This window comes from Phaseolus vulgaris, chromosome 11 (assembly GCF_000499845.2).
Source record: "Phaseolus vulgaris cultivar G19833 chromosome 11, P. vulgaris v2.0, whole genome shotgun sequence".
NCBI lineage: Eukaryota > Viridiplantae > Streptophyta > Magnoliopsida > Fabales > Fabaceae > Phaseolus > Phaseolus vulgaris.
This window is the reverse complement of record NC_023749.2, coordinates 32,142,066-32,162,791: the sequence shown is the minus strand read 5'-3', so window position 1 is coordinate 32,162,791 and position 20,726 is coordinate 32,142,066. Positions and strand designations below refer to the sequence as shown.

The window sequence follows — 20,726 nt, the reverse complement described above, 5'->3', positions numbered from 1 at the left end:
TCGTGACCACGTATTGCACTAATGAAAGATAGAAGTTCTACATAAGCTGGAATGAAGAATTAATAACATGAGTAGGTAAATTCTTCAATAAAAAAGTTTCATTTTCCTTTTTTTTATGGTACACTTTAAAGTTAAAAAATAATTTTTGAATTTTATAATTCAAGATTTTTTTAAGTTATATAATTCACGTCATTTTTATCTTGCAAATTACTAAATTTGAAAGTTTTTTCTTTTTTAAAACAATTTTAGATTGTATAATTTGAAAGTCTTTTCATCTAAAAGTAAAAATTGATTTTCAAATTGTGTAATTAAAAAAAATCAAATTGTATAATAATAAAAAAAGTTAAACAAAAGAAAACTATACAAATTGTAGAATCCAACAATGATAAAACGAGAAATTTTATGTTTATGGCACTATAGAAGAAATCTATGGAGGTAGAGGAATAATTTGCCACATGAGTATTTACTTTAGAAATTACGCGAGACATTTTTTAGTTTAAAATAGGAGAAGAAACTCATAACATTGTTTAAATATGGATTTTTGGGTAGATTACTCAATCTAAAAGTTCATACACATAACTTGTATGTCTATTCAGTTATTTTACTGAATCAACCCATGTAGCAAACCGTGTCCACGTCATGTCCTATGCTGTAACAATGAGTAAACAAAATGTAGCTGATCGACACTGTCTAGAACATTCAATTTTGTTGAAGATGTAATAGTACTGATAGTACATTGAACACTAATATTCTGGTCCTTCTGCAATATAATTTCATGCTTCCTTGAATGGCAGCAACTCATGAAAATTCTTGAACTGTGACTTGTATTTTGAAAGCCAATTTTGACCCAAAATTTATTGATTTCTCTCTGTTTTGATTTGGAAAGGAAGAAAATACAATTAGAACTGCCTATACAATAATAAAAGTTACAACGTACAGGATTTAGGAAAACCAAATTCAATTTAATTTCTATCTCCTACATTTTAACAGGTGAAAGAATTAAAAGCAGCTTGAATCCCCTAGCAGTAAATCGAGCATGTCATTAGAAGTGAGAAGAGTTGTTCCACCAACTAGCAACTCAATATCAGGTCTTCCACTTTCAGCCAATGCCTCGTGAGCCTCACGCACCTATGACAGTGACAAGTAAAAAGTTTGTCAGGTTACAATTCCACCTACTAATCAAGGATCAGGTTTTAAATTAAACAGGGTTATGTATAAAGAAAAAAGACAACAAATGTCTCATCATTCATAAAAAAGTATAATAGCATTAAAAACTTCAAATTTTAAGCAGTGACAATATAAAAGGTTTTACAATGTCAACTAATAAAAAATCATTGTTGGTATGACTCCTAAAGTAATTATTGTAAAAGTCAACAAATTATAATTGAATATCAGATTAAAATACATACAACGTCAATATATAGTTTATTTACTCAAACTTTAATTGGAAATACCATGCCCATGTTGTTATTCACAGACATAAGGGGAATAGTAAGAGGGAGAGAGGAGAGAAAGGTATTCAAGAATTTCACCTCGAGCCCATTAATGCCCCCAATAACAAACACCAAAATGACATTTTGATCAGCAAGACTTGGTTTGGCCTGCAGTATTCGTATTGACAAGATGAATTGAGAAAAGGGTAAAAAAAAAGAATGATTAGAATATTTGAACTCGATTACTAAAGCAAGCTCCTCATAACCATAAGTTAAGAGACCACAATTACCTGACCAAGGCCAAATCTTCCAAAGCCACTCTTAAAGAGGCGTCCGACAGTGGAAGAATGGTATTCTAACCCAGGCACGTCGTACTTGCCCAACACCCTTGTTAGTAGCTTATAAAGCAATCCTTTTCTATCCTCATCAAAATTAGCTTCCATGGTCAACGATCCATCCCTCAATGGTATATTCTTTCTTTTCAGGTCAGATAACTTGTGAAGAAATTTGAAAAGGTTGTCCACCCTATCACGCAACTCCAACTTCAGTTGCACATCACCATATACTTGTTCATTTTTATTGTCATCATCACCATCTTCGTCACCCCATTTTCCCCATTGATCATCATCAAAATCATCAATATCTAGTTCTGAAGATTCTTCAGCAGTTCCCTGAGATTTTATCTTGCTAACAACATTAGTTTCAAGCTCTTCTCTTAGTCCATCTAGAAACTTGAGATTTGCTACTGAAGGATTTTCAAAAAGCGCGTCTACAACAGCTTCTTTTAACAAATGTTCCTCTTGCCAAGAAAATGGCCCGTCAGCACTAGATGTTGGAAAATTCTCACCAGCCAATATATATCCAATGATCATCAACAGCAAAGCATCTTGCAAAGAAAGTAACCCCTTTGAGATCTCCCTTTTCCCTTTATTTACACGTGATCCCAAAAGAGCACTCTTGTTGATATGATCACCAATTTGAATGGCAAGACTTTGACTTGTTTCTCCGGAACTTACACTCAGAATTTTCTCTGCACTGCTAAATGCATCCCATTGGGTATAATTTGATTCTTCAAGGGCAAATAACGTGGCAGAAGCCAATTGGATAATTCCCTTGTTCCTTAGCAAAGAGGATTGGTTCCTGGACAAAGCTTTGATCATAGCTCGTATCTCCGGTTTTGTAGCAACACCAGGACGAGACTTCACATTCACGGCAACATTTTCCCTGCGCAGAGTTTCTTGTAGCCATTTCTTTACCAGTAAGGCCCCATCTTTCGTTCTTCTATCTAGAATAGCTTCCAAAAGTGGCATTCCAAGGAAATTTTCAGAAGAGACAAAGGACCCAGTAAGTATCTCTGCATCAGTGTGACTAGGCTTGTCATGAATTTTCTGGCCAAGGTCAATCAAGTCAGACAACTGAGAATCAGAATTACCAGAATTCCACCCACACAAAAAAGCCTCAACGCTTTCTAAAAGAGAAAAATTGTCTATTTTCCAATCTTGTTCATCGAGGATCCTTGCAAGTGGTATCTGAACATCTAAAGGAGCACGATGCAGGTAGAAAGAACCAAGTTTGAATTGGCTTCCTGAACCTTTACCAGAAATTGTTCTATTTCTACGGGGCAAAGAAGAAAATATGCGGTCAACAAGTGAGTCCCCATGGCAGCAAGGAGTGAGAACATCAAGTGTACGATCAATGAGTAACAGCCCTGCTGATCGTTTACGGCGGCCTACGTCATAAAGACTTGACATGTCTGTCAAAACTTTTCCCACAGATTTTGACATATCACCAAGGGAGAAAATTTCCATTTTCAAGTCCATCTATATCATAACCAAGAGAATTAATGGTCAAGATAACAAATTAAAGGAGAAACAAGAAGCAAAACAAAAGGTATTGCAGCTATAGGAAGATCAGATATACTTTCAAATAAAAGCAAAGCCCTTTTCACCCTTAAATGGGGCTGGCTACATGAATCAAACCATAATATTGTGTTCTATTAAATGCCAAGTTTTTGAAAAAGATTCAGAGCAAGATCTATTTAATGAGAAACACTCTTACAAGAAAGTTTTTATTGAAGTAATCTTTTTCAAAATGGAAGTATGAGTATCCTAGTAAAAATGTATAATGTTTCATGGAGCAGCTCTATCACGGACCTATTATAATGTTGAAGATTGTACCCAGCATTTAAGTATATGAAGTACAAAATACAAGAATCCTGAGAAATTAAAAACAAAAATCTTAAAATAAAGTCAACAGAAGTATGCACACATTTCAGTTAAAGAATGCTTATAACTTGTTACCTTAGCAGCCAAATGGTAGAGAAAGTGTGCCGTAAGAGTAGCCCCTGGAGGCACATCGTCAGCATCAGAGAGAATACCAGTACTTAACGGAGGCAAACCAAGACTAATGGAATCTTCATGCTTAGTTGATAACTGTGCTTCAGATACCAACCCTTCTGATGGTAGAACAAATACTCGTGGTGAAATGGGACATAAAATCATGGGAAAATGATAAACAGAAACAACCAATTTCAGCACTGATTGTTCAACGTAATCTAATGGATTGTTCTCATAAAAATCTCTTCCACTTGGACTAGCTTCAAGATTAAGAACATCCTCTACACTGGAAGGAAACCCTGAACGTCCTCCATCTTCAACGTGAAGCTTTCCCTGTCCAGGTTTTGTCCGTGATTTCTTAACTAGTTCTTCATAATCTTGAACCAGTAAGGATTCATATTCATGATATGCATCTGGTCCCAGAGGTGAATCAGGAAATGCTGAGTGTGCTGTCTGCATTTTTTATCAGTATTGGAAAATTAAAAAACAAAAGGATAAAAAGAAAGGAAATCATGTAGGAAACAGGTATTGGAACCAATACTATAAACTAGCTACCAAAATATCATTAATGGATAAAGTAATTTGATCCTTGTGTTGATTATTGGTGATAAATAATGAGTTCATCCCTTTACTCTAGCAAAAATAACCAACCGTCCAGATTGACAAAATTTTAAGAGAACTAATGACATTATTGCTAATTTAATAAATTACCTCATCTGCTTTTGACTTTTTGATTTATTCCCAAGACAATTTATATGTCTAAATTAACTAGAGACAGCCCAAACTATTTCCAATAGATGATAATATCTGTTTCTACTTCTACTACAACAATCTTTTTTTACATTTTGGAAACCAACATTAGGGTTTAGGGTTAAGGGTTTGTTTGTTGCACAAACTTCTCCATAAGGACTTCTAGGAGAAGAAAATTAAATAAACTTCCTCAGAAGTTAAAATCAACTTATGCATAAACTAATTTTTAGAAATTCTCTCATGATTTTTCTAAATTTTTATTTTTTAACTTGTGCATAAGCTAATTTTAACTTATGGAGAAACTCGTTTAATTTCTTCTTCTTACTTTTCCCTCCTAGAAATTCTAGTGGAGAAGTTTGTCTAAACAAGCCCTAAGACCACCACTAATACTATCAATCTTTCATTGGGATAGCAACTTGCCAACTACTCATGTAATACTAGGGTTTGCATGCTAATGAAAAACGGAAGTTTCTTACTTTTCCCTCCTAGAAATTCTAGTGGAGAAGAGTGTCCAATCAAGCCCTAAGACCACCACTAATACTATCAGTCTTTCATTGGGATAGCAATTTTCCAACTACTCATGTAATACTAGGGTTTGCATGCTAATGAAAAATAGAAGGATTAAGGTGCAACCATAACTCATTATTAAAAAATTGATAGCTTATTTTACTATTGCAAGAAACAGGAAAAAAAGGGAGTAATAAAAATGTCACCAAAATGCCAACGCTTAACACAAAAGAGAATAATAATTAAAATAGTAATAATAATGACAATAATAATAAAGACGATCAAGCTCCATTTCTAAATCACTCATAAAACTAACCTCTTTCTGAGAAAAGACCATGTTTTCATCTGTGTCAAATTATTACAATAAAAATGTGTAGGAAGCCTTTTAAGTAGATAGCAGCTAAACCATTATTTCAGGCATCTAAGAATAAAAATTGAATCAACATCCAAATCTATGGGTAAAAAAGCATATCTTTTAATGGATAGGTAAGCACACAACATTAAATGTATGAAACATAGAATGGTAATATATGTATAAATAAAAAGGGGGCCAAGGAGGGAAATAGAAAAAGGAAAAAAAAGATGTAATTGCAGATAAGCACCTCTGAGATAGATGTAAATATAATGCATTGACGAACAACTTGATGTGTGGTCAGGCAACGTAAAATATACCGGTGAGCATCACTTAGTAGACTTGATGTGATAACCACAAGTTTCCTCGCAGGATCAGAATTTGAGTTCCAATCAACAACCTAAACAAGGAAACATTAATAAAAGTAGATCATGATACATAGTACAAACAATTCTGGAGCATACAGAATTCTGAGCCAGCAGATGAAAGAATATCTATACCTGGTTCCATACAGCATCAAGGATAAGTTTACTAAGAAAAAGGATGGAATGGCTAAAGAACAAATTCTATAAGGGAATTCTATATCCTCCTACAAATGCTCCTACTCTCTTTTACAGTAAGTATTTATATTTCCCAGACATTAAATACATTTACTTTTCATCCAATACTTGCCATAAAAGGTAGGAGGAGGATTAAGAATTATTCAATTCTATAACATCATTATTTGCAAACATTAAAAACACAACTTTATGTTCAAACAAGATTTGTGTTAATTTCAAGAGGAAAAGATAACCAGAGTTGGACCTAGAACTTTGTCTCAAGGTTGGTCAAAAACAAAAAACACTAGTAAAAGAAAATTTAAATTTTCACATGCATAACATATGCAGGAATTTAATATATAAAAATATTTTTTTGTGAATAAAACACATAAATGTATTGACTATTGTGTACAAAAACAATATAATACAAGAAACAGATTAGATAAATAGTGTGTGTTAGGGTGATCACAAAATAATCTTTATAATCATTTAAATGAAAATAAATAAATGAAGGTGACCATTGCCCCACCCGGTCACCCCCTCCATTCCTCTGCATATGAGTAGAGAGAGTAATCTTGGGTGGTATAAGGAATCATAGCTCAAAGCCTTAAATTCAATCTCATTGTATATCATTATCCTCAAAGCAACCGTGAAATAAGCACCCAAGTGCCCACGAATACAATGTCACCCATAATAGTTTTATGGGTACAGAGACACCACTGAACATACAGGCATTTGTCTCCACACAGATACACGATAACAAATGAACTGCCAAAGCCATGCTTCTGCATATTAGATTATCAAGACAACTCAATCCACTCTTCAATCTGAGGTTTGCAATAAACCTTCAAATGATGAATTTCCTCTGCTACTTTGCTTGGCTATGCAAGACCAGAGGAAAAACTTCAAAAGTTTCTCTATCCTTTGTGTCACTCCCACAAGTATTAAGTAAGGGAAAGGAAATGAAAGGGAATACATGATAGGCATGCATGAGTAAGAATAATCCATCCACTAAAAACAGAATAAAATCAATTCCTATTATTCAAGCACTAGACCCATTCAGATTATTCCATCTCAAAAGGACTCAGACCCGTGAAAAGAAGGAATACAATATTTACAAATGACAATGTATATTAACATGTTCCCTATAACAAAGAGAAAGCCTTGGACGATTTTATTGACAACTCAGTGAGAAACAGCTATCTTAATATTTAAATAAAGGAATTCAGAATTATTATTTGAAAAATATTTCCAGTTCTTCTGTATATAAAAATTCAAATCAAGATTCTAAACATCACGCATATTGGTAATTATTACTAGGTGAATTATAGATATTCATAATATAACTACACTCAAACTTGTCTAAAGCTGATACATGCCCTATCTCCATTAACTGATATAACATAGTAATTAATGGGCTACAAACTTTGGCCAGAGGGATGTATTCGTTAAGTGAAAAACCAAACTCGGATCACCAACAATTATTCATTCGATTTCATAGCCTGTGATGTAATATTTTCCAAAACAGAAAAATAGTAATATCCTTAAATTTTATAGTAATCAAATCAATCAATAATCAAATCTTGGTAAGCTTACTGAAAGCATAGAAAGACAACAAGGGCAACAATCTAATATGAAACCAGCACTTACAACATCAAGTGCACACATGTTTTCCAAACTACAAATAGCCCGTGCTCCAAGTTCAAGAAGTATTGGATATGCCCCCAAAAATTGGAAACTTTCTGTAGATCCGGCATCTAAATAAACAGTAGAATCTTGAATATGCTCTGATATCTGGAAAAAAGAGCACAACTAATATTAATGAAAAAATGAAAGGAAAAGGATCACATGATTAGAGTTGTATATTTTCAGAAGAAAATTCAAATTCACAAGTGCAGTATAAGATGCTTAGGGGCAACAATATTGGCCACAAATCTACAATTGACTAACTTTACTTAATGTAAACGAGAAGAAAACAATGAGCTACTCCATCACAAGCACAAAATTAAGAAAATAAATATAGATTTGGATGAAACACAGCAGTAACGCATTCTAAAGGCTATCTTCCCTGGAAGTATACAAACATACCCAAGATCATTTCTTCCAACCTCAATATTAGAATTAGTTCTGTGACAACTTATTGCCTTTTGGGATAAATGTTCTCACTAATGGAGGATTGTTAGGACAGAAAATAAGGAAAAGACATGGAAGGTGTATTATAGGAGAAATGTAAAAAATAAAGGTTAAGGGAGTGGTTAGTTAGTTGGTTAGGGTTGGTCTTTAAATAAAGATCAACCAGTTTAGGGAAGGGGGATGATTTTTTTATTACAGTTTTGTTGACAGGAGAAGTCGTGTGTGAAAGGAATAATTGTTTCCTTTGTGAATGTTCTAATTATACAGTGGTGTAGAAATAAACAGAGGTTATTCAGTATTTCTTTGTGTTCTTGGCGTATCTTTGGTTGCTTGTTTTTGGGTTCGTAACAAGGATCCACTGATACAGCTCCCAAAAAAAGGTTTTAAAAGCAGTGAATTACCGTGATACTCCCTAATCTTTCTTTAAAATTGTACACAACACCCCAAATTTTATAACATTTACAACTACCATGATGTAATGTTTTTCAAACAATTAAGAAAAGCTAGTGTAATGTATAAGAGATATAAGTGTAATGTTTATCAAACAATTAGGAGCCTTACAGTAGGGACAAGAAAGGAGGGGTATTATGTACAATCTGAAAAAAATCTCAAACCACAACAGTGTCTACAATTTCCCACAATATCGAAGATAGCAACAAAACCACATAGGCAATTGAAAACCTTACTCCCAAATTCATACCATAACTCTGAGTGCCAAAAAAACCTCTTAAATCACATTAAACCGAACCTGGTTCCTAGCTCTTCATCTAAATCTAAAACTGGTTGCTCAAGTTTAATCTAGGTGTCCAAGGGCACTAATATAGACCAAGATACATCCGTCTAATCCCTCCCACTGTTTAATTTGGCAAATAAAGTACATAAAACTTTACCCGAAGAACCATACATACATCAAAACATGCATTTCAATATTCCTTTATTCTACATACAAGTTACATCCAATTGGTTCTTAATTTTTCGAAATTAAGAATATTAAGATCATAATCATTGCAGAGCCCTACGGGAATCATTCCGCAAATGCATAAACAGACATAAAACTGAACTTATTCTACTTAGAAGGTCAGTGCTACCTGTCTAATAGAATCGATGCAGGATTTGATAATATCAACTGTGGCCATTTTTCAATCTTTTTATCCGCTCATACAGCTGAACGTGATCCTCTTCCGAACGTGATCCTCTTCCAACGCCAACCCGCAATCCCAAACCACTGAGCGTTCAATTGAGCTAAAACTTCATTCGTTTGGAACAAATCACGTTTGGAGAAAATCACGTTTGCAGGGTTTAAGAAATTTTGGAGCGTTTTGTAATCAGAAATTGGGATTAGAGGCAGATCTTACTGTCCCTTCACTCTTCCAGTGATTTCTTCCCTCTGCTTTACCTCTGTTCACCCACTCTTATTTTTATTTTTATTTTCAGTTTTTTCCAGTTATTATAATTTTAATAATTTTGTGGTAAAGTATTTAAAAGATTACAGTTTACAAAAGATAAAGTTAATTTTAATCCAGAAAGTAATATAAAATTGTAATATTAATACATTCTTTTTATAATACTATAAAACTCAAATATAGTCGAGGTTTATTTAATTTTATATAAAAAAACACACACACACACATATATATATATATATATATATATATATATATATATATATATTAAGTTAGTATCCAAGTTTTTATTTACATTTGTTTTATTAAGTTATTATGTATTATTTTAATGAGTTCAAATTTAATATTCATAATAATTTTAACTTTATATATTTATTTATATAAAAGTATTTTTTTATATTTAATATATAATTTAAAAATTGAATAAAAATAATATTAAAAGAGTGAAACACTATATTATTACTTTTAGTAAGTGAGTGATAGCTTTTTTTTACATTATTATTATATACTTAATATAATTATAATTTCAAAGTTCAAATGTTATAATTTTAAAATATAATTAAAAAAAAAGTAGAAGCTTGAAATGTTTCTATAAGGTAACTATATTTTACTATATATTGTATTGAATTTGTTGAAATTCAGTATATTTTAGTCCATCAAACTCAATTTTTACTTATTTTTAACTTGAGAAAATATAAAAATAACTTTTGTGTAAAACTCAAAAAATAAAATGATTTGTGTGTGTATAGAAATTAAACAATATGTGATTAAATTTAAGAATGTATATAAAACGACTAAAGTTTCTATGATACTTACTTGGAATTTTCTCAATTTGAAGGAATAGGTTGATATTATTTTAGACTTTCAAAAGCTAAAATAGTTATTTACTTAATATTTTATTTTTAAATATGTAATTAGATTTTTTATAAAAATAAAAACTGAACATTTATAAACTATAAAGGCCAAAATGTGCATTTAAGCTCAAATTTAAATATCTTTTATACAATAAACATGTATTATATTATCTCAAATTTAAGAAATTATCATATGTTTAAAACATTCATTTCATTTAAGTAAATATCATATGTTTAAAAAATTCATTTCGTTTTTTAAAGTGTTAAAATGCATATTATACTTGTCTAAAATTAATTATAAGCAATTAAAAGCTTATTTGTATTTTTATTAAAAAAAATATACTAACTTACAAAAGAAAGTGTATTCCTTCTCTAAAGTGGTAGTAAGTTTTTAGCATTTAGTCTACAAACTTAAAATTGGAATATTTATTCAGTTAAAAAAGATTTGATTTGGCTTTTAAATCAATTTAAAATTTATTTTAACTCAATTTCGATAAACAAAATGCGTCTAAATTCTAGTTTTAAAAAGGTTTTTTTATAAAAAAAAATAAATTATTTTTCCCTTTTGGCAGCTCAATTCTCTATCTAACACCATTTACACTTTTATTTCCCCATCTAGCACCCTTTTGTTTTTATTTCCCTATCTAGTACCCTTTTGTTTTTATTTCCCTATCTAGCACCCTTTTATTTTTTATTTCTCTATCTAACACCATTTCAAAAATAAATAAATAAATCATAATTTTTTTTTGATAATTTTAATTTTGAATGCATTAAAAAATAAATATTTTTAATGTTTAAAATAATCAGAAATATAATTAATGAATAAATAAATGAGTTTTTACAAAATAAAAATAAATAAATAATAAATTAAAAATGTTTAGTATAAACATTTTTTTAAGAATGAAGAAAATAAAAAATTAAACTCTACAACAACATAAAAGTTGAATCTATAAACATAAATTAGTATTTTATTATTATTGATGATGTAATCATGTTAATTTCAAGTAAAAAATACATAACATAATTATAAAAAAATCAAAGTCAATTAGTATTCATTAATATTGGACACACAAATAATATTGAAGTGTCTCCCTAAATGCAAAATCCTAAAAAAAAACTAATGCAATTACTACACTTAATGCTTAAAAATGAGAAGAAGAAAAAATGTAAAAATAAATAAATATAGAAAATAAAAACAGTAATATTGCAACAGGTCTTTCATGTTACAAAAGACTATTTGATGGAACTAAGAAATGAAGAGTATTGACCTGCATACACTGGTCAAATACTATGCCCAAATCCCGACATGAAAATAATCTCAAAGGGGAGGACTAAGTCAAGTGAATAAGGACTGATATGGACATAAGAGAACAACATGATCGAACAAACAAATGTTTATATTGTCAAAGGCCCTCACACAAAAATAAACTTGTCCCAATATTACTGGATTGTGCACTTCTCGTCATTAATTATGTTTCATTTCGCACAAACTATTTAATGTACCATTGAAGAAAATATTAAATGAATGATCAACATATATAAATAAGTATATGTTGATCATAAAAAGAAAAATAAATGAAAGATGATAATTTATTTTTAAACTAAATATTTTTAATATACTTATTTATATATCAAAAGTTTGTAATATATAAATGAAAGATGATCATTCATTTTTAAACTAAACATTTTTAATACACTTATTTATATATGTTGATCATAAAATGAAAAAAAGTTTAAATTAAACATTTTTAATTTATTACTAATTTATTTTTATTTTGTAAAAACTCATTTCTTTATTCATTAATTATATTTCTAACTATTTTAAACATTAAAAATATTTATTTTTTAATGCATTCAAAATTAAAATTATCAAAAATATAATAATTTATTATTTATTTATTTATTTTTGAAATGGTGTTAGATAGGGAAATAAAAAATAAAAGGGTGTTAGATAGGGAAATAAAAACAAAAGGGTGCTAGATAGGGAAATAAAAACATAAGGGTGCTAGATGGGGAAATAAAAGTGTAAATGGTGTTAGATACGGAATTGAGCCCCCTTTTACTGCTACAAAGTTGCTCTCGTCTAGCTTTCACCTCTCTCAACTCAAGTATACAAATACTTAGATATAATGTCTTGTAACTTTAGTTTTCAAAACCCATTACAATATTTATATTTTAAATGTATTTCTCATTATTAATGATATCTGCTTATCTTTAGTATATTTGGATACGAGAAACATTCATAATATCATACTTGTTCCTGCCGGTTGACCAAAAACACCTTCGTGCGTCTACGACAGTCTCACGCCCAAGAATCCCTACGTCCAGTCGTGCTTTCCTTTGGAACACCTGAAACACAAAGACAAAAGGGCGCCCTAGAGGTCGTTTGCACTCCGACGCTCAAGTCAATCTTAGGGCTAGGAAACACCAAAACTGTTTAACGTAAGACTATAACTGTGTGTGTTAAGCAGCGCAAATGAATAGCGTACCTTACTAAGTTTGTTACTTCCCTTTATATAGCCTAGGGTTTCCACTATTTCCATTACCCAAAATAAGCTTCCTGAGGGGGTGGGCCCCAACGCCGCAGTTACCCACTGTTAGGATAACCTAGCGCGTGGGGTTTCCTAACTGGAGTGTAACCTCTGATGGGATGACCACTTGGATGCCTCCTCGTGCACCTGATCTCTGGGGTCACCCGTCTTGGGAGCGCCCTAGCTGTTCACGTGTCATGAATGCAGCTCACCCCTGGAACGTGACCCTCACAGGTCGTATCTTTTCCAGTGGATCTATACTTGTGTTACGCCTGATCGCGTCATCCACCCCACACGCATGGACTCTCGTGACCTAGACTTCTCCCTTACTGATAACTGGTATGTAGTCTGGGATCCACCTCTCATGGCCCAACTCTACTGTTTCGAGTCCCCGATGTCCGACCTCTCCATACTGCTTAGTTGTACGTCGGTACATCCTGGTGACCGATGTCTGACCACTCTTCGGTTCCTTAGCGTACGTGCCTCGCGAGACACTGACCCACGCTGCTCGTGGGACCCCGCTTACGTGCCTCCAACATTACTAGTGGTCAACGACGCCCAAGGACTGGTTGGTACAATACTAAGTTATTTATTCCAAACTTAATATATTAATACTCAATACCTCCAATACTATATATATATATATATTTTAATATTATTCATAGAAATTCAAAATTCTATAAATACAAGTATTAGTTGCTGAAGTATTTACATAAAAAATTGCTTTTACACATTTATTTTTTAAGTTTTACTTGGACAATGTTTTTACGTATGAACTTTTATCTAGTATTTGATATAACAACAAATGTCCAACTTCCTTAGAAAGTCCACTAGTATTTGGTTCTTTCCATCCAATGATAATCTACCTTCCACTAAGAGTATTTTGAATTTATTATGAGCCCGAGTAAATATTTTCAAAAAGTTCAATATTTCTGTTGTAGTTATTCTGATTTGACATTAAAAGTATATTGATTGTTACTCCCATTTTTTATTCTTAATAGAAATTAGAATATCATCTATTTTTTCAAGTGGTGAAATTACAAACATAATTAATAGTCTCAAAACACATGGAAAGTCTATTTCAAAAAACAATGAAATAACACAAAATTGGATTACAATCAAGCAACAATAGAGTGAATAGAATATCTAAATTAAACTTCATATCTAAATTAAACTTCAAAAGACTTGAGCTTGTATGGTAACAACATATGTTGACTTTCAACAATAGCACAGTAAACTTCAAGTTCTGAATGACCAACTAGACTAATTGGTTCATGAAAAACAACCACGTGATATTGAGGATAATCAGCAAACCCATGGTCCTCAACACTTTAAGCATGTCCCCGAATCGTGGGTCTGAGAAGAAACCCACACCTAAAAACATACTATCAAGCATATCAAACAATCCACGTAAGTGATCATCCAAAGAAATGAATCCAAGCAACAACAAGTAGTTTTACGCAAAAACAATTCTATATATTCCTTTCACTCATGAGATCATGGTCAACCTTCTCCCCAAATGTAAGTACCTGAACACCGAGATATGTGACAAATCATTTGATCTAGATGAACACTTAAAGGTTTATATGACTTGAACCAATACCTTTTTTTATGACCTAATTATTTGTTGTATTCATTGTAGAATTTTCTCATGCATGCTAAAAGGACCAATTTTGCAGTGGTATTATAAGTTACCATGAAACTCAATGGATTATTCAAGACACTTTCTACAAAGTTCATAGCATGATTTATTGTTAGTCAACCAATGATGGCTAATTCTACGATGTTGTATTGCATAAAATTAGGAGAAATTGAGCCTCTCCGACAATATATGGACTAGTTTTGATGAGAATCAAATAAAGGAGGCTTTTATTAATGGAGGAAGAGGACATCCACCCTCACATTTGAAGTTCTTCCTTCTAGTCTTCTCAAAATTAAAAGAAGACATAAAATAAAGATGAGGCCCAAGCCCAAGCCCAAGAAGGCCAAAGCCCAAAGAGCCCAAGTCCATCCCATGAGGGGCAAGACCAAGCTTTGAAATACTCTTGTATAGTTTTAGGAGGTGTGGTTATTAAATAAAGGAGTGTGAAAATGTAAAATAAAGTCACATTGTCCATGTGACTTAGGAGAGTGGTGTAGGTTTAGTTTTTAGGAGGTGTCACAGTAGAAAAAGGTCACACCTCCCATGTGACTTGTTTTTGGTGGGAATTTCAAATGAGTTTATTTGAATTTTCCCACCTATTTTTCAGCACCTCTAGGCTATAAATAAAGGTGCTTAGCTTGTACAATTCAGATTTGAATTTTAATTTGAGAAACTATACTCAAATTTTGAGAGAGCATTGGAGAGCTTTGAGCCTTCTTCTCTAGTCTTATCTTGATGGTTCCATGGTTACCTCAAGTGGCGGCTTGCACACTCATCTAGGAGCATCCATCCTTCTAGTGGCGTGATCATTCAACCATACATCCATCTTCATGAGCTTTCTCCTCTCCTTCCTTCCTTCTCTTTTGAAATTCATGTTTTGAGCTTTTGTTTCCTTGTTGTTTTTGGTTCGGCATTTTCAGATTTTAATTGTGTTGCTTTGGTTCTTTTGTGTTCCTTGCTGTTCTTCATCTTTCTTCTTCATTTTCCAGCTTTTGGTTCGGTACATTTTAATTTCCAGCATCCTAGTTCAGTTTGCTTAGCTTTTGTTCCTTTTTGTTCGGTTCAATTTGACTATACTTGGAGCTTCCATATGAGTTTGGAATTGGTGCTAGTTTTGGTGAGTTCTTGACTTAGAACATTGATCCAATTCTAAGAAAAAGTGCCTAACTATTGTCCAACTCAAGTTGATTCCTAAGAAGGTCAAGAATCTTTCTCTTCTTTGCTATTGGAATCATATCATGTTTGCAACATTGTCTCGGTTTGGTGGTGAGAGTGTTGCTTCTCCTTGCTCTCTGTGTGATTTGTGGTGCAGGGTGTGGTAATTTGGTTTAAGGAAATGGAAACAGAAAACAGAGTAAATGAAAAAATGAAATATAGAAAGTTAAGTTAACTAGAATTGAGTAAAAGAATGAAATGAAAACTGTAAAAATGGAATTGAAAACTAATGTAAATCAAAAAGTGGAATTAAAATGACAGAGACAAAGAAATTATTGTATTGAAATAAAAACAAAGTATATACTAGACAATTAAAATAAAATTATATTAGACAGTGTAATAATATATGAATGTAAAAGCGAATTAAAACTACAATTTAAATGTAAAGCAACAAATAAAACACAAATGAATTTGTGAAGTATGAAAACTAAGTGCAACTATCAGATTGTCTAGTTAACAATCGTCTACTAAACCATATGATAGAGGACCATCCTTGTTAAAGTCACCATTCTTATCAACTAAGAGCAGATGATCAACTTGAAATAATACAGAAGATAATATCTGCCTTAGTTTTATATAAAATGTAAATAGTAGAATAATATTTTATGACTTTGTATTTTTAAGACAACTTTAGAATATGAATATCTTTCTCTCCAAACAAGACTTCCTTAGGTGCCTCCTCAGTGCATAGAATGACTCTTCAAGCTTCTCCTAAAGACTAAACAAGGCGCCTCATGCAAAAAAACTTTCCAATCACTTGATGCCATTTGTCAACTCATAAGTGGAGAGTTTATTGCACTTAGAATTGCCACATGGCATGCTAAGAATGGAGAGTATTTACTCAAAAGTCATCTCAGGAGTCTCCTTAGTCAATAAATAAGAGACTCATTTCTTGTTAAAAGTAAACTTGATTGTTATATGAAATTTTGTTTCTGAAATTCTTAGCACATTTATCCAAATCTCTCTTCTACGATGCTAATTGCATTTTTAGAAAATCAAGGAAGTTATCCTATCCTCTTCCTTGACCCTTGCACCTTGTAAGCTCATACCCAAACCCATAAACCTCCATAGTTATTTGGTGATTGATGTCAGTTGATTTTAAGATTGTAAATTTTATGGGTTGCACTTTGTTTATGGTTTTTTTATTTTTAAGCAGAATATGGTGAGAAACCCAAAGAAGATTCTCACTGAACACGAACTTAACCAAGTGGTTAAGTAAGTGTGAATGTTCACTTCTAGAGGAAAAAGAGAAAACAAAATTATATGGTGATGATGATGAAGAGGTGCGAAATTAAAGCATATAATGGAAATCAATAAGATGGAAAAACCAATAAGGAAAAGAAGAACACAAGAATATAAGAGGAATGGAAATGGCGCAAGGAAGGAAGAGATAGAGAGATAGAGGAAGCTTATGGATGATGATGGTAGTCACGCCACTTGGAGTGGTGGGAGACTCCAAGATGAGTGGTGAAGAGTCGCCACTTGAAGTGCACAAACACCCAAGATAAGACCCACAAAAGGGAGCACTCAAAACTCACTCAAAACACTTACAAAGTTTCTTTTCTATTCAAAATTCAATGTGTAAATACATGAGGCAAGACACCCTTTATATAAAAGAGAGTGACTTGGGGAACAAGAGTGAGAGGGGTAGGGGTGTCATCTGTGAGAAACCTTCTAGAAGGTAGGTCAAAGAAACCTTAAATCTAGGTGCACATGTCATGAAAGGTGGGCTTGGCAAAAGCCCAATTTACTAAGTATGCCCCTATTTATGCTATATGAAACCTAATATATTGAAATTAAAAACAAAAAAACTAGCTGGTGCTCAGCTCCCATCACATGGGCTCTGCTCCTGGTGATCCTCTAAGGATTGATGGGCTCTGAGCCATTGGCTAGTTGATGGTTCTGACCTAGCCCTGAATCTTGTGTCATGCTCCGGGTCATCCTTCGGAAAGGTTGGGTTAGTTCAGGGAATGCTCTATCTCTCAGGTCTTCATCAGTGTTTCCTCCACAAATCTACAAGTCTTTCACTACCTTCCATCAATCTCCACTCAACACTAAAAAAGGATTGCATCATCGACTAATAGTTTTACTAGTGAAAATCTTAGTGTCTAATGAAAATATAAATGACAGAAATGTAAAAGTACATAAATTATAAACAATAGAAAATGTAAACAACGTAAATTGAAAAGAAACAATAGTATTCTTAAACAAGAAAAATGCTCTATCTCTCAAGTCTTCATCATGTTCTTCAGGTGGGAGAGAATTCGTCCATGAATTTGCAAAACCTGCAGAGAAAGGAGTTAGATCATTAACATTAAAATAATTTCTCCCTGAATACGTGTTAGGTAAATCTAACTCATAAGCATTATCATTGATAATTTTAATGATCTGGAAGGGACCATCACCACAAGGCAGGAGTTTGGATTTCCTTTGAGTAGGGAAGCGATCATTCCTCAAGTGAAGCAAAACCTAGTCCCAAGTTTAAAGATCAATGCTCTATGCCGCTAATTGGCATCTTGCACATACTTGCCTACCTTTCTTTCTATTTGGCGCTTGGTGTGTTGGTGCAAGTTTTTAATAAAAGATGCTTTTGCAAAACCATATTTGCACAAAATCTCATCAAGTACAAGAATAGGAAGTAGGTCAAGAGGTGTAAGGGGATTAAAGCCATACACAACCTCAAAAGGGGTGTGGGAAGTAGTAGAATTAACTACTCAGTTATAAGCAAACTCAATATGAGGAAGTAATTTCTCCCATACCCTAGGTTTTTGCTACCCCAAAGTGTCCCATTGAACCAACCTCATTTGCCTCCTTTACAAGATATTGTCTCAAAGACCCTTGGGGCACACAAAGTCTTTTTCCTTTAAAGAGAAAACCATCATGTATTAAAAAGTCATTGTGGCCTCCTTTTGAGCACTCTTGAAAGATGAGAGAAAAGTCAAGGTCATCTTTGTAAATTTCCTTGATGTGATCAAACCCCAAGTATTGAGTGTCTAAGACATTAAACAAGGTATGTCTTGTAGAAAGAGCATCTGCCACCACATTAAACTTCCCTTGCTTATGTTTGCTCACATAGGGAAATTTCTCAATAAACGCTACCCATTTGGCATGTCTCTTGTTAAGTTTGCTTTGACTTTTCAAATGTTTAAGAGATTCATGATCACTATGAATTACAAACTCTTTTGGAAAAAGGTAGTGTTGCCAATTTTGCAAAGCCCTAACAAGAGCATAAAGCTCTTTGTCCCAGGTGGAGTAATTGAGATGACTCCCTTTAAGTTTCTCACTAAAATAAGCTATAGGGTGACCCTCTTGAAGAAGGACAACCCCAATGTCTATGTTAGAGGCATCACACTAAATCTCAAAAGTTTTAGTAAAGTCAGGGAGTGTTAAAATAGGTGCCTTGGTTAATTTGTCTTTCAAGGTTTCAAAAACATTTGTTTGTTCTTGGCCCCATTTTAACACTACATCCTTCTTTACAATCTCATTGAGAGATGTAGCAATAATACTAAAGTCTTTTACAAATCTTCTATAGAAACTAGCTAATCCATGAAAGTTTTGTACTTCACTAATATTGGTGGGTGTGGGACAATTTCTAATTGCTGGTACCTTTTGTTCATCCACATGCACCCCTTTGGAGCTAACTACGAACCCTAGGAATTCTATATGGTCTATGGCAAAGACACATTTTTTCGGATTCGCATACAACACATCTTTCCTAAGGGTTTCTAGAACTTGCCTAACATGCACTTTATGGTCTTCTATGTTCAAGTTGTAGATAAGAATGTCATCAAAGTAGACTACTACAAACTAGCCCATAAAAGGTCTTAAGACATGATGCATAAGTCGCATGAAGGTGCTCGAATCATTCGTTAAGTCAAAGGGCATGACTAACCAATCATACAACCCAAAATTGGTCTTGAAAGCGGTTGTCCATTCATCTCCCGGTTTAATCTAGATTTGATTATATCCACTTTTAAGATCAATTTTGGTGAAGATTTGAGACCCATGTAAGTCATCTAACAAGTCATCTAATTTAGGGATGGGATGCCTATAGTTGATGGTTATGTTATTTATGACGCGACAATTCGTACACATTCTCCAACTCCTGTCTTTCTTAGGGACAAGAATGACAGGCAAAGAACTCATGCTATATTGGACCCAACCATTGTCTAATTACTCCTTGACTTGTTTTTGAATCTCTTTGGCCTTAGTTGGATTGGTTCTATATGCAAGCCTATTTGGTAAAGAAGCTCTAGGAATGAAATCGATTTGATGTTCAATTCCCCTTAAAGCAGGTAATCCTTTAAGTGGCTCTTGGAACACATTTTGAAATTCTTTTAGCAAAGGGTCCAAGCATTTTAAACTATCTACTGCTGACTCTATCAATAGGTTTTTCTTAGGATAGGCTATAAAGACAGCCTTGCGAGTTAGCATTACCTTTTTGACATCTTTGGAGGAGATGAGAAGGCTTTTCTTAACACTTTTTTTTTTTTTCATTTTCTCTCTTCTCTTTCATTTTAACTTGGTATTGATTCACCTCTTTTGGAGAGAGATATTTTAATATGACCTTATTCCCTTGGAAGTTAAAAGATATTTTATTAGTAAGACCATCATGTAAAACTTTTCTATCAAATTGCCATGGCCTTCCTAATAGAATGTGGGTGGCTTCCATTGGAATAACATCACACAAGACCTCATTTTTATATTTTCCAATGGAGAAAGCTATGAGGACTTGTTTATTGACAATTATTTCTCTTTCTTCACTAATTCATTGTAATTTGTAGGGCTGTATGAGAGATTGTGGGTAATCCAAGTTTATCCACCACTCTTGTACTTGCCACATTTGTGCAACTACCCCCATCTACAATTAATGAACATAATTTGTCATTAATAAGGCATTTTGTATGAATAATATTTTCCCTTTGACTTTCATAAAATATTTTTGAAGTTGTCCAAGCATGTGCCTTACGACTAACAAATCACCTTCATAAGGAATCTCACTTCCTCACTTTGGCTTTTTTGAAGAGGTAG

General features: G+C 32.9%; 1 protein-coding gene across 2 annotated transcripts; it reads right to left on the bottom strand.

Moving 5' to 3' along the window:
- Nucleotides 1-822: 822 nt before the first annotated feature.
- Nucleotides 823-9,502, bottom strand: LOC137821268 (sec1 family domain-containing protein MIP3). 2 transcript variants are annotated; one of them, XM_068625789.1, is made up of 8 exons: nt 9,139-9,470; nt 7,568-7,711; nt 5,629-5,778; nt 3,734-4,222; nt 1,724-3,253; nt 1,533-1,601; nt 981-1,128; nt 823-868 (listed from the first exon to the last, which is right to left on the bottom strand). In XM_068625789.1, exons 1-7 carry the CDS (start codon nt 9,184-9,186, stop codon nt 1,000-1,002), a joined length of 2,559 nt encoding a protein of 852 aa, XP_068481890.1. In that variant the 5' UTR covers nt 9,187-9,470; the 3' UTR covers nt 823-868; nt 981-999. The 2 variants fall into 2 exon arrangements, with proteins under 2 accessions (XP_068481890.1, XP_068481881.1); XM_068625780.1 differs by having other exon boundaries at nt 823-1,128; nt 9,139-9,502.
- Nucleotides 9,503-20,726: the final 11,224 nt, after the last annotated feature.

Coding starts and splice junctions, on each gene's coding strand:
- LOC137821268 (XM_068625780.1), bottom strand. CDS start 9,186: ATGGCCACAGTTGATATTATCAAATCCTGCATCGATTCTATTAGACAG. Junction 5,779..7,567: donor ACATGTGTGCACTTGATGTT/GTAAGTGCTGGT, acceptor TTCCTTGTTTAG/GTTGTTGATTGGAACTCAAA. Junction 1,602..1,723: donor GAAGATTTGGCCTTGGTCAG/GTAATTGTGGTC, acceptor CGAATACTGCAG/GCCAAACCAAGTCTTGCTGA.